The 12,766-nt window shown below is 46.6% G+C and overlaps 1 protein-coding gene across 1 annotated transcript in view; it reads left to right on the top strand.

Moving 5' to 3' along the window:
• Positions 1-12,766, top strand: part of LOC137543706 (zinc finger protein 250-like) — a gene marked incomplete at its 3' end in the record, with an annotated part of 183,048 nt that overhangs the window by 104,450 nt on the left and 65,832 nt on the right. The window contains exons 2-4 of the mRNA XM_068264828.1: positions 2,906-3,031; positions 3,154-3,285; positions 3,369-3,492. Coding sequence (XP_068120929.1) covers positions 2,936-3,031; positions 3,154-3,285; positions 3,369-3,492 — 352 coding nt within the window. The remainder of the gene's footprint in view (positions 1-2,905; positions 3,032-3,153; positions 3,286-3,368; positions 3,493-12,766) is intronic.

Here is a 12,766-nt window from a genome sequence, read left to right on the forward strand (position 1 = left end):
ATAGCCATGTCCCCCCTGTGTCCCCCAGCATTGCCATTATCCTCCAGTATGTAATGTCCCCACCCCAGTAATACCATTTCTCCCCCAGTATAGCCATGCCCCCCCTGTGTCCCCCAGCATTGCCATTATCCCCCAGTATGTGATGTCCCCCCCCCCCCAGTAATGCCATTTCTCCCCCAGTATAGCCATGTCCTCCCTGTGTCCCCAGCATTGCCATTATCCTCCAGTATGTAATGTCCCCCCTCCCCAGTAATGCCATTTCTCCCCCAGTATAGCCATGTCCTCCCTGTGTCCCCCAGCATTGCCATTATCCTCCAGTATGTAATGTCCCCACCCCAGTAATGCCATTTCTCCCCCAGTATAGTCTTATTCCCCCCTGTGTCCCCCAGCATTGCCATTATCCTCCAGTATGTAATGTCCCCACCCCAGTAATGTCATTTCTCCCCCAGTATAGCCATGTCCCCCCTGTGTCCCCCAGCATTGCCATTATCCTCCAGTATGTAATGTCCCCACCCCAGTAATGCCATTTCTCCCCCAGTATAGCCATGTCCCCTGTGTCCCCCAGCATTGCCATTATCCTCCAGTATGTAATATCCCCACCCCAGTAATGCCATTTCTCCCCCAGTATAGCCATATTCCCCCCTGTGTCCCCCAGCATTGCCATTATCCTCCAGTATGTAATGTCCCCCACCCCAGTAATGCCATTTCTCCCGCAGTATAGCCATGTCCCCCTGTGTCCCCCAGCATTGCCCTTATCCTCCAGTATGTAATGTCCCCCACCCCAGTAATGCCATTTCTCCCCCAGCATAGCCATGTCCCCCCTCTGTCCCCCAGCATTGCCATTATCCCCCAGTATGTAATGTCCCCCACCCCAGTAATGCCATTTCTCCCCCAGTATAGCCATGTCCCCCTGTGTCCCCAGCATTGCCATTATCCTCCAGTATGTAATGTCCCCCACCCCAGTAATGCAATTTCTCCCCCAGTATAGCCATGTCCCCCTGTGTCCCCCAGCATTGCCATTATCCTCCAGTATGTAATGTCCCCCACCCCAGTAATGCCATTTCTCCCCCAGTATAGCCATGTCCTCCCTGTGTCCCCCAGCATTGCCATTATCCTCCAGTATGTAATGTCCCCACCCCAGTAATGCCATTTCTCCCCCAGTATAGCCATGCCCCCCTATGTCCCCCAGCATTGCCATTATCCTCCAGTATGTAATATACCCCGCCCCAGTATCGCCATGTCCCCCCCTGTGTCCCCCAGCATTGCCATTATCCTCCAGTATGTAATATCCCCCGCCCCAGTATAGCCATGTCCCCCCCTGTGTCCCCCAGCATTGCCATTATCCTCCAGTATGTAATGTTCCCCACCCCAGTAATGCCATTTCTCCCCCAGTATAGCCATGTCCCCCTATGTCCCCCAGCATTGCCATTATCCTCCAGTATGTAATATCCCCCGCCCCAGTAATGCCATTTCTCCCCCAGTATAGCCATGCCCCCCCTGTGTCCCCCAGCATTGCCATTATCCTCCAGTGTGTAATGTCCCCACCCCAGTAATGCCATTTCTCCCCCAGTATAGCCATGTCCCCCCCTATGTCCCCCAGCATTGCCATTATCCTCCAGTATGTAATGTCCCCACCCCAGTAATGCCATTTCTCCCCAGTATAGCCATGTCCCCCCCTGTGTCCCCCAGCATTGCCATTATCCTCCAGTATGTAATGTCCCCCACCCCAGTAATGCCATTTCTCCCCCAGTATAGCCATGTCCCCCTATGTCCCCCAGCATTGCCATTATCCTCCAGTATGTAATATCCCCACCCCAGTAATGCCATTTCTCCCCCAGTATAGCCATGTCCCCCCTGTGTCCCCCAGCATTGCCATTATCCCCCAGTATGTAATGTCCCCACCCCAGTAATGCCATTTCTCCCCCAGTATAGCCATGTCCCCCCCTGTGTCCCCCAGCATTACCATTATCCTCCAGTATGTAATGTCCCCTACCCCAGTAATGCCATATCTCCCCCAGTATAGCCATGTCCTCCCTGTGTCCCCCAGCATTGCCATTATCCCCCAGTATGTAATGTCCCCCCACCCCAGTAATGCCATTTCTCCCCAGTATAGCCATGTCCCCCCCTGTGTCCCCCAGCATTGCCATTATCCTCCAGTATGTAGTGTCCCCCACCCCAGTAATGCCATTTCTCCCCAGTATAGCCATTCCCCCCTGTGTCCCCCAGCATTCCCATTATCCTCCAGTATGTAATGTCCCCCACCCCAGTAATGCCATTTCTTTCCCAGTATAGCCATGCCCCCCCTGTGTCCCCCAGCATTGCCATTATCCTCCAGTATGTAATGTCCCCCACCCCAGTAATGCCATTTCTCCCCCAGTATAGCCATGTCCCCTGTGTCCCCCAGCATTGCCATTATCCTCCAGTATGTAATGTCCCCCACCCCAGTAATGCCATTTCTCCCCCAGTATAGCCATGTCCCACACTTCAGTATTGCTCCCTTCCCCCACCTCCATGCAGAGTAGTAATAGGAAGGATTACATTGGTTTATAGCTAGCTGTCACAGTGTGCTCCAGTCCTCTGCTCTCATTAGCCCCAGTCTCTGCCTCTCCTCATATCCTCATCCAACTTCCACTACCAGCACTGCTGTAACATCACAGGAATGGTAACAGTGGGAGGGGGATGAGAGGAGGCCAGCTGGAGAGGAGGCAAACAGGAGTATTGTGGAACACTGTGAGTATAATGCACAGGTAGCTATATTCTACTGTTCCTGCAATACTTTGCATGGCCCCACCACCCACAAGTGACAGCAATGGCGAGTGCTGGGCGAGGGGGGATGCTGTATCGCTAGTTTCACTGCTGAAAACTGTACAACCAGATGTATCCTTACCGTATTATCTATTAAAAGGCAGCAGCAGCAGCATCCTGTGCAGATGACATGACCACATCACTGACAATGGAGGAGGACCAGAGTCATGTGACCGGGAAAATATTCAACCTCACCCTGGAGGTCATCTCTCTGCTGACTGGAGAGGTGAGGAGGATTCTGCAAAGTTACATGACATCACTCTTATCTCTATTCATAAAGTACACACCTGACTAGAGAGGTAAAGAGGATTCTGGGAGATCATGTGACATCATTATTTGTCTTTTTAGAGTTTTCCTCCAGTGAAGTCTGGTAATCATGTGACCATCACGGTGCCCTCATCTCACTCCCTGATATCTGAGAGACACAAGCAGAAGATTCTGAAAGTCACCAGGAAGATGATGGAGCTGCTGACAGGAGAGGTGAGCAGTGCTTGGAATTATGGGACATTATCCGGTAACAACAAGGGATGTGTCTGGATGATGACTGTATCATTGTGTGTCAGGTTGCAATGAGGTGTGAGGATGTTGCCGTCTATTTCTCCATGGAGGAGTGGCAGTATATAGAAGGACACCAGGACCTCTACAAGGACGCCATGATGGAGAAACACCCGCCCCTCACATCACCAGGTAAGAGGAGACTTTCATTTCTTGTAGAGGAGAGAGCAGTATGGATGGACCGTCTACCATTAGGTCCATGAATATTTGGGCAGAGACAGCTTTTTTCTCATTTTGGTTCATTACATTACCGCAATGAATTTAGTTTCAATAGGTTTTTATGAATAATAAACATGTTAGATACAAACATATCTTTGCGTATCTCCGCAGGGGTTCATCAATTTACACTTACAGCATGTAAAATAACCTCTTTAGGTGACAAAAGATGAACAAAGTAAATACAAAGGAGAAATATAGAGCACAGGAAAAAAGAGGAGTAGAAAGAGAAAAATAACCCCCCCAGATATTTCAGAGGTTATACACAAAACGGACTGGACTAAAAATATGGAACAACTCACAGCATCCCTTAGAGATACTGAGTTAAGCTTCCATAAACCATGGGACGCTTGGCCCTATGCCTCGCCTATGTACCATCCTCCCTGAACTTGCCTCATGCTACCCCTCCTCCACCCTTTCATCCCCACCATACAATTTTTCACCCTATGCTTAGTGATTTGCTACCATCGCCTTCTTTCAGGTCCCAAACCTCACCAGGCCCCTATTATCACCTTACTTTTTCAATACTCAACAAGGTCCAGAGTTATATCAATGTGATCCTACAGCTTTACTCTCCTATATAGGGCTACCCTTACTTCCTTCTACTCTTCTTCCTACTCTATCCTCCAACTCTCTCCTTGCTCCCTTCTTGTGTATGTCCAACACTCCTTCTCCTTCTTTCTTCTCTCCGGCCTACATAGAGCCCCCCCTTTCCTCTTCTCCAACAGGTAAACTCAGAATTTACCACTGGAAGTATATGGACACTTATTCTTCTAAGGCTCCAGCTTACTGTTTTAAATTTGCTGAAAATGTTCTCGTCAAGAATGGGCTCATCCCGAGCTTAAAATCGCATTGTTGTTGTCCAAAGGCTACCGGACATTGTTTTGGACTGGACTACACTCTACCTTCTATATACTATATGCTTTTGTTATCTATCTATCTATCTGATGTCCTTGTGTGATCAAAAGTTCAACTGTTATACCTGATATTATTGTTTTATGACATGTGAGAAATCATTATTTTTCAAAATAAAAACAAGTATAACAAAAGAAAGAGAACAATAACAAAAAGAAAAAGAAGTGGTAAAAGAAGTTCTATTGAACACATGTAGTTAAATATGCTGAAATGAGCTAGAAACAACCAGAGCTGCTTAGATGATCAGATATGCCAGAGGGTGTACAAGGGGTGGGAGAAAAGCAATTAACTACAAATTAGGATAGGAGAGGGGGTCCTAGTCCCACATTATTCAGGGACGAAATCCATGGGGCCCAAATTCTCTGAAAGTTAAGCGTCGTATCCTCAACCTTAGCTAGAATATATTCACTAATCATTGTCTCCGTGATTCGGGTGTAGACTGCAGAGGGAGAGAGAGAAGGTTTCTCCAGGAGGCAGCTAAATGTACCTTGGCTAGAATATATTCACTAATCATTGTCTCCGTGATTCGGGTGTAGACTGCAAAGGGAAAGAGAGAAGGTTTTCTCCAGGAGGCAGCTAAATGTACCTTGGCTAGAATATATTCACTAATCATTGTCTCCATGATTCGGGAGTAGACTGCAGAGGGAAAGAGAGAAGGTTTTCTCCAGGAGGCAGCTAAATGTACCTTAGCTAGAATATACTCACTAATCATTGTCTCCGTGATTCGGGTGTAGACTGCAGAGGGAGAGAGAGAAGGTTTTCTCCAGGAGGCAGCTAAATGTACCTTAGCTAGAATATACTCACTAATCATTGTCTCAGTGATTCGGGTGTAGACTGCAGAGAGAGAGAGAGAGAAGGTTTTCTACAGGAGGCAGCTAAATGTACCTTGGCTAGAATATAGTCACTAATCATTGTCTCCGTGATTCGGGTGTAGACTGCAGAGGGAGAGAGAGAAGGTTTTCTCCAGGAGGCAGCTAAATGTACCTTAGCTAGAATATATTCACTAATCATTGTCTCCGTGATTCGGGTGTAGACTGCAAAGGGAGAGAGAGAAGGTTTTCTCCAGGAGGCAGCTAAATGTACCTTAGCTAGAATATATTCACTAATCATTGTCTCCGTGATTCGGGTGTAGACTGCAGAGGGAAAGAGAGAAGGTTTTCTCCAGGAGGCAGCTAAATGTACCTTGGCTAGAATATATTCACTAATCATTGTCTCCGTGATTCGGGTGTAGACTGCAGAGGGAGAGAGAGAAGGTTTTCTCCAGGAGGCAGCTAAATGTACCTTAGCTAGAATATATTCACTAATCATTGTCTCCGTGATTCGGGTGTAGACTGCAGAGGAAGAGAGAGAGAAGGTTTTCTCCAGGAGGCAGCTAAATGTACCTTGGCTAGAATATATTCACTAATCATTGTCTCCGTGATTTGGGTGTAGACTGCAGAGGGAAAGAGAGAAGGTTTTCTCCAGGAGGCAGCTAAATGTACCTTAGCTAGAATATATTCACTAATCATTGTCTCCGTGATTCGAGTGTAGACTGCAGAGAGAGAGAGAGAAGGTTTTCTCCAGGAGGCAGCTAAATGTACCTTAGCTAGAATATATTCACTAATCATTGTCTCCGTGATTCGGGTGTAGACTGCAGAGAGAGAGAGAGAGAAGGTTTTCTCCAGGAGGCAGCTAAATGTACCTTAGCTAGAATATATTCACTAATCATTGTCTCCGTGATTCGGGTGTAGACTGCAGAGGGAGAGAGAGAAGGTTTTCTCCAGGAGGCAGCTAAATGTATCTTGGCTAGAATATATTCACTAATCATTGTCTCCGTGATTCGGGTGTAGACTGCAGAGGGAGAGAGAGAAGGTTTTCTCCAGGAGGCAGCTAAATGTACCTTGGCTAGAATATACTCACTAATCATTGTCTCCGTGATTCGGGTGTAGACTGCAGAGGGAGAGAGAGAAGGTTTTCTCCAGGAGGCAGCTAAATGTACCTTAGCTAGAATATATTCACTAATCATTGTCTCCGTGATTCGGGTGTAGACTGCAGAGGGAGAGAGAGAAGGTTTTCTCCAGGAGGCAGCTAATTGTACCTTAGCTAGAATATATTCACTAATCATTGTCTCCGTGATTCGGGTGTAGACTGCAGAGGGAGAGAGAGAAGGTTTTCTCCAGGAGGCAGCTAAATGTACCTTAGCTAGAATATATTCACTAATCATTGTCTCCGTGATTCGGGTGTAGACTGCAGAGGGAGAGAGAGAAGGTTTTCTCCAGGAGGCAGCTAAATGTACCTTAGCTAGAATATATTCACTAATCATTGTCTCCGTGATTCGGGTGTAGACTGCAGAGGGAGAGAGAGAAGGTTTTCTCCAGGAGGCAGCTAAATGTACCTTAGCTAGAATATATTCACTAATCATTGTCTCCGTGATTCGGGTGTAGACTGCAGAGGGAGAGAGAGAAGGTTTTCTCCAGGAGGCAGCTAAATGTACCTTAGCTAGAATATATTCACTAATCATTGTCTCCGTGATTCGGGTGTAGACTGCAGAGGGAGAGAGAGAAGGTTTTCTCCAGGAGGCAGCTAAATGTACCTTAGCTAGAATATACTCACTAATCATTGTCTCCGTGATTCGGGTGTAGACTGCAGAGAGAGAGAGAGAGAAGGTTTTCTCCAGGAGGCAGCTAAATGTACCTTAGCTAGAATATATTCACTAATCATTGTCTCCGTGATTCGGGTGTAGACTGCAGAGGGAGAGAGAGAAGGTTTTCTCCAGGAGGCAGCTAAATGTACCTTGGCTAGAATATATTCACTAATCATTGTCTCCGTGATTCGGGTGTAGACTGCAGAGGGAGAGAGAGAAGGTTTTCTCCAGGAGGCAGCTAAATGTACCTTGGCTAGAATATACTCACTAATCATTGTCTCCGTGATTCGGGTGTAGACTGCAGAGGGAGAGAGAGAAGGTTTTCTCCAAGAGGCAGCTAAATGTACCTTAGCTAGAATATATTCACTAATCATTGTCTCCGTGATTCGGGTGTAGACTGCAGAGGGAGAGAGAGAAGGTTTTCTCCAGGAGGCAGCTAATTGTACCTTAGCTAGAATATATTCACTAATCATTGTCTCCGTGATTCGGGTGTAGACTGCAGAGGGAGAGAGAGAAGGTTTTCTCCAGGAGGCAGCTAAATGTACCTTAGCTAGAATATATTCACTAATCATTGTCTCCGTGATTCGGGTGTAGACTGCAGAGGGAGAGAGAGAAGGATTTCTCCAGGAGGCAGCTAAATGTACCTTAGCTAGAATATATTCACTAATCATTGTCTCCGTGATTCGGGTGTAGACTGCAGAGGGAGAGAGAGAGGGTTTTCTCCAGGAGGCAGCTAAATGTACCTTAGCTAGAATATATTCACTAATCATTGTCTCCGTGATTCGGGTGTAGACTGCAGAGAGAGAGAGAGAAGGTTTTCTCCAGGAGGCAGCTAAATGTACCTTAGCTAGAATATATTCACTAATCATTGTCTCCGTGATTCGGGTGTAGACTGCAGAGGGAGAGAGAGAAGGTTTTCTCCAGGAGGCAGCTAAATGTACCTTAGCTAGAATATATTCACTAATCATTGTCTCCGTGATTCGGGTGTAGACTGCAGAGGGAGAGAGAGAAGGTTTTCTCCAGGAGGCAGCTAAATGTACCTTAGCTAGAATATATTCACTAATCATTGTCTCCGTGATCCGGGTGTAGACTGCAGAGGGAGAGAGAGAAGGATTTCTCCAGGAGGCAGCTAAATGTACCTTAGCTAGAATATATTCACTAATCATTGTCTCCGTGATTCGGGTGTAGACTGCAGAGGGAGAGAGAGAAGGTTTTCTCCAGGAGGCAGCTAAATGTACCTTAGCTAGAATATATTCACTAATCATTGTCTCCGTGATTCGAGTGTAGACTGCAGAGGGAAAGAGAGAAGGTTCTCTCCAGGAGGCAGCTAAATGTACCTTGGCTAGAATATATTCACTAATCATTGTCTCCGTGATTCGGGCGTAGTCTGCAGAGGGAGAGAGAGAAGGTTTTCTCCAGGAAGCAGCTAAATGTACCTTAGCTAGGCCAACAATATGCTGGACCAACCTGTGAAGGGGGAACCGAACACCGTCTGGCTGATCACCCAGGAGAATCGTGTATGGGCTGAGAGATATGGTTAGCTGGGTAACAGATTGGACCTTATTCCAGATTGCTTGCCAGAATGTACCAGCGACAGGGCATGCCCACCAAATATGCCACAGAGAGCCCGTTTCACCACAGCCCCTAAAGCAAAGATGGGAGTGGAGTGGTCAATGTGGGACAGCCTTAGCGGAGTAAGGTAGACCCTATATAACAGTTTGACTGATATTTCCAATATTCATTAATAATATGAACTACCCTTTGTAACGATCCGCTCAGCTGCCTGCGCAGGCAGGCAGCCTTTTGATCATTATTCAGGTCTGCATGCTGCAGGACTCTGGAAAGTAGACCTTCTGTCAGTTTTGCAGCTTGTGCTTGCTGAGGAATTTGCATACGTTGTCATGCAAATTGCCTGGCCACATTCATTGGAGGCGTGTACTATAAGTACTATGTCTTTCCCACAATGCTTCGCTGCTCATAGAGGTTTGTTCCTGCTGGACTCACCTGGAGTGTCAGCCACTGCTATCTTAGTATAGTTAATTCTTGGGGAGTGCTCCTTGCATTCCTAGTTAGTGCAGTCAGTTTGTGTATAATTTGTACTGCCTATTCTGTCTTGTCTTGTCTGTCGCGATTGCGCTGTCACCAGCGGCGGTTGATAGCGAATCGCTCTGTCTTGTTTGGATCGCACTAGCCTCTAGCGGTAGCGGCTGTGGATCCTTCTGATCTAGTTCCTGGAGTGTAAGCTGGAGCAGCGGTTGCTACCACCTACCTCATCTGATCTGTCTTGTTTAGATCGCACTAGCCGCTAGCGTTAGCGGCTGTGGATCTTTCTGATCTGTGTTCCTGCTTGGATCACACTTGCTCTGGCGGAAGAGCGGTGGATCCTTTCTGCCTAGTTCCTGTTTCTCGTTTGTCTGTCTTGTCTGATACGGGCGCTTGCTGTAGGCTCGGTGAGGTAACCGTTAAGCAAGCGTTCACGTTCTTTGTTTCGTGTTTGTCTGTTGATGGTTAGTTAGGCGTGCTTGTCTCTATTGTGCTTATCACGTGGAGACCGCGCATAACCGCGTGCACTGTTGCGATTGAGTGCGGTGTTCGCGGTTAGCTAGCGTTTATTATTTTCCGTATATTCTCATTGTATTTGCTGTGCCTTGCTAACCTCGTATTCTGTTCTGTTCTGCCTTGTGTCTCGTCTGGCGATCGCACCTCTCGCGATCGCGTTCCTGTTTTGTATCTGCTGTTGTGTGTGCGCGGTCGCGGGGTGGCGACTAGATTGGCGCACACACATACAACCTATCCCTTTGCTCAATCTCATTCGCAATCGCCTCTCTTGCGATTGCGTTCTGCGCTTCGTACAAATTCCTGTCTGGCATTTGTGGAGGTACAGAGGATTGGTTCCTCTGCACTCCCCAGCGCCATCTGCCGACAGGAATTTTCCCTCTACTGGTGCTTGCACCAAAAGCTGGGTTCTAGTATCTTGACACGCTTGTGGAGGACCTCCGCAGTGTCAGCGCACATCTTTGTGCGCTGAACACGGAGATATCCCACAATCGTTACATTATGAGCAGCCCAACCCAAAACCCCAGTGTAGAGGGAATTTCTGATTTGTACGATTTTGCTGAGTATGGTTCCTGTGTCTTTAAGAGTTTCAAAATATTAAATTCAGAGACGAAAGAGGATTTTCTCTCTGAATGCGTAAAATTTTGTCTGAATCCTACTTTTCAAATTACTGATCCGTCCACGTCTGCTCTCCAATTAGCTTATGTGCTTTTGAAAGATGATCTGTTTGTATGGGCTCATGAAATCTTGCAAGACCATTCTTGGAATGATAATCTATATCAGTTTCTTACATTTACATTCTCCTACTGGTTTGAGTTGCCTTGCTTGCCACCTGCCCTGTATGAGTGTGTAGTTGCTAATGAGTCAGCTGCTCTACCTACTTCATGCAAAACCATTCAGTTTGAAAATGAATGCAGTAACTATTCCCCTGTGTCTAAACAGCAGCCACCTAAAGCAGCAAGGACTAAAAGCAGGAAAAAAAGGAAGACTTCTCAGCTGAAAAATCCGTTGCCCATAGCAACTACAAATAAAAAAATTGTTTCTGTAAAGTCTGAAATTTCTCAGTCTCAGGTTTCATTACCCCAAGAAAGGGCATTTGTGGATCCTTTGATAGGCAGAATTATTTTCTATATTAAAGGAGTGAGAAAGTCTTTGCATGTTCCTGACCCCAACCCTTATGAGGGTTTCTTGGAAACCGAGTTGTTTGAACCCCCATTTGCTCCATGGGATATTGGAGCATTAATTGAGGAGTTCGAGATTGATTGGAAGGCGTTTTGCGATTTTTACATCGCAAAAAGCGCAGAGATTCTTTATGCTTGTCTTGATTCGGTGTACGCTTTGATTGACTCTGATGAGTGTGATGAATGTTTTGTGAATCCGGTGACTTATGTGTGGCAGACGATTTTGGATGAATTGCACACACACCAATCAATTGACTTCAATAAAGAGACATCGTTATCGGATGATTGTTCCTGCCTTTCTGGGGTAAAGCATGTGAGTCTAGATATTGTGCGACCTGACATGAATGGGTGCACTACTGTGGTTGATTCTTGTGCGAATCTTGAAAGATTCTCTCCTGATTGCGTGAAGTTTGAATCTATGCGATGTAATGCCTGTTTCTCAGATGTTCCTGCAGACTGTGATCAACATGAATGTGCCAGTTTTCTCAAAGATATGTGGGATCCCTTGTCATCTAAGAACAGATCTTTAAGATCTTCCATCTATGATCCTGCTATGGGAAAAATTCCTAAACTATGCAGCATCAAAAGTGAAAGTAATATGCCTAATAAAGTTTATCCTGTTGATGTCGCTATTTCTTCTGCAGATGAGTCTCTGTCTCACCCTGTTCACACCTGTAAGGGCCCGTTGCCTGGGGACAATTGCTCCAGTGTATCGACCCTAGATGCCTTGCAGTCTGCTCCGCAGATCGCGGAGATTTGCGCTATGGAAGCGTCAGTTTCACAACCTAAAGCGATCTTGGATTCGCAGGTTTTGCGTTCTGGCTCCTCGGATTTGACATTGTTAGCCGAATCTAAGAGTGAGACAGCGCTTCGGTTTTGCGAATCTGACTCTGAAACATCTCTGCTGGGTCCAGAGAAAGTTTCTCTGAGCCTGCCCTGTACCATGAATAACAATATGATGTCCAATCACACTGACATTTGTGAGTCCCTTTCTTGTTCTGAGGAAAGTGCTGATTCTGCACCCTGTACTCTGGATGAGTTAAGATGGCCTTGTTTAGAGTCTCCTGCAGTGTCCCTAGAGGCTCGTCTAGGTATTGCCACTATACTCACCTGTTTTTCTGCAGTTTTGGAGTTACAAGCTAGTTTGACTGCCACACAGAATTCTGGGTACAGTGAGAATGAATTTAGGGAGTCAGTGTGTGTTCCAGTAAATATACCTGTACATTCCCCTCATGATGATGAGATCCAGTCTCAGGTTATGGTGGAACATTTCCTGGGACATCTGCCCTGTCCACAAAATAAAGTTCCAGTTTTGCCCTGTAACATGGATAGTTCAGAATCCTTCCGAGAAAACTTGAAAAAAGATGTTCTGGAGGTCTCCGAGTTCCTCCCAAAGGGTGCAGAACTTGTAGGAGATGTCTCCTGCCCCCCAAGTCCTTCTGAGGTGTTACCCTCTTCCGTAGGCATTGCTGCCTTGCTGGCTACCTTTTCAGCTCTGATGGAGCTTCACTCATATGTAGTCAATGATGATATTATTGTCACAGAAGTTTCTGAATTTGTATCCGAGTCTTCTTGTGAAAGTCCAGTGCCTGTGACCTCCACTCATGATGATTCTCTGTCCGGTACTGGTTTTGGTCTTGTCGTGCCGGACTCTGAGGCTGGCAGTTCCCCGACATGTACTGAGGTTTCTCCTGTGCTGGTGTACCCCAGTGTGCTCTGTGACCCAGAAAGCCCAAGTGTGCCTCGGTTACCAGCGTACTCAGATGCTTCCTCGGTGGAGACATGCTCTGATTTAGCCTGCCTGCTTGCATGCCCAGAAGTAGTCCCTGAAAGTCTTGATCTTGATGGGTGTCCTCGTAATACTGAATCCGGAATTGTCATTGGTTCCATGGGGGTTCTTGGTAATTCTCCATGT

The sequence above is a fragment of the Hyperolius riggenbachi genome, unplaced genomic scaffold, assembly GCF_040937935.1.
Source record: "Hyperolius riggenbachi isolate aHypRig1 unplaced genomic scaffold, aHypRig1.pri scaffold_172, whole genome shotgun sequence".
Classification (NCBI taxonomy): Eukaryota; Metazoa; Chordata; class Amphibia; order Anura; family Hyperoliidae; genus Hyperolius; species Hyperolius riggenbachi.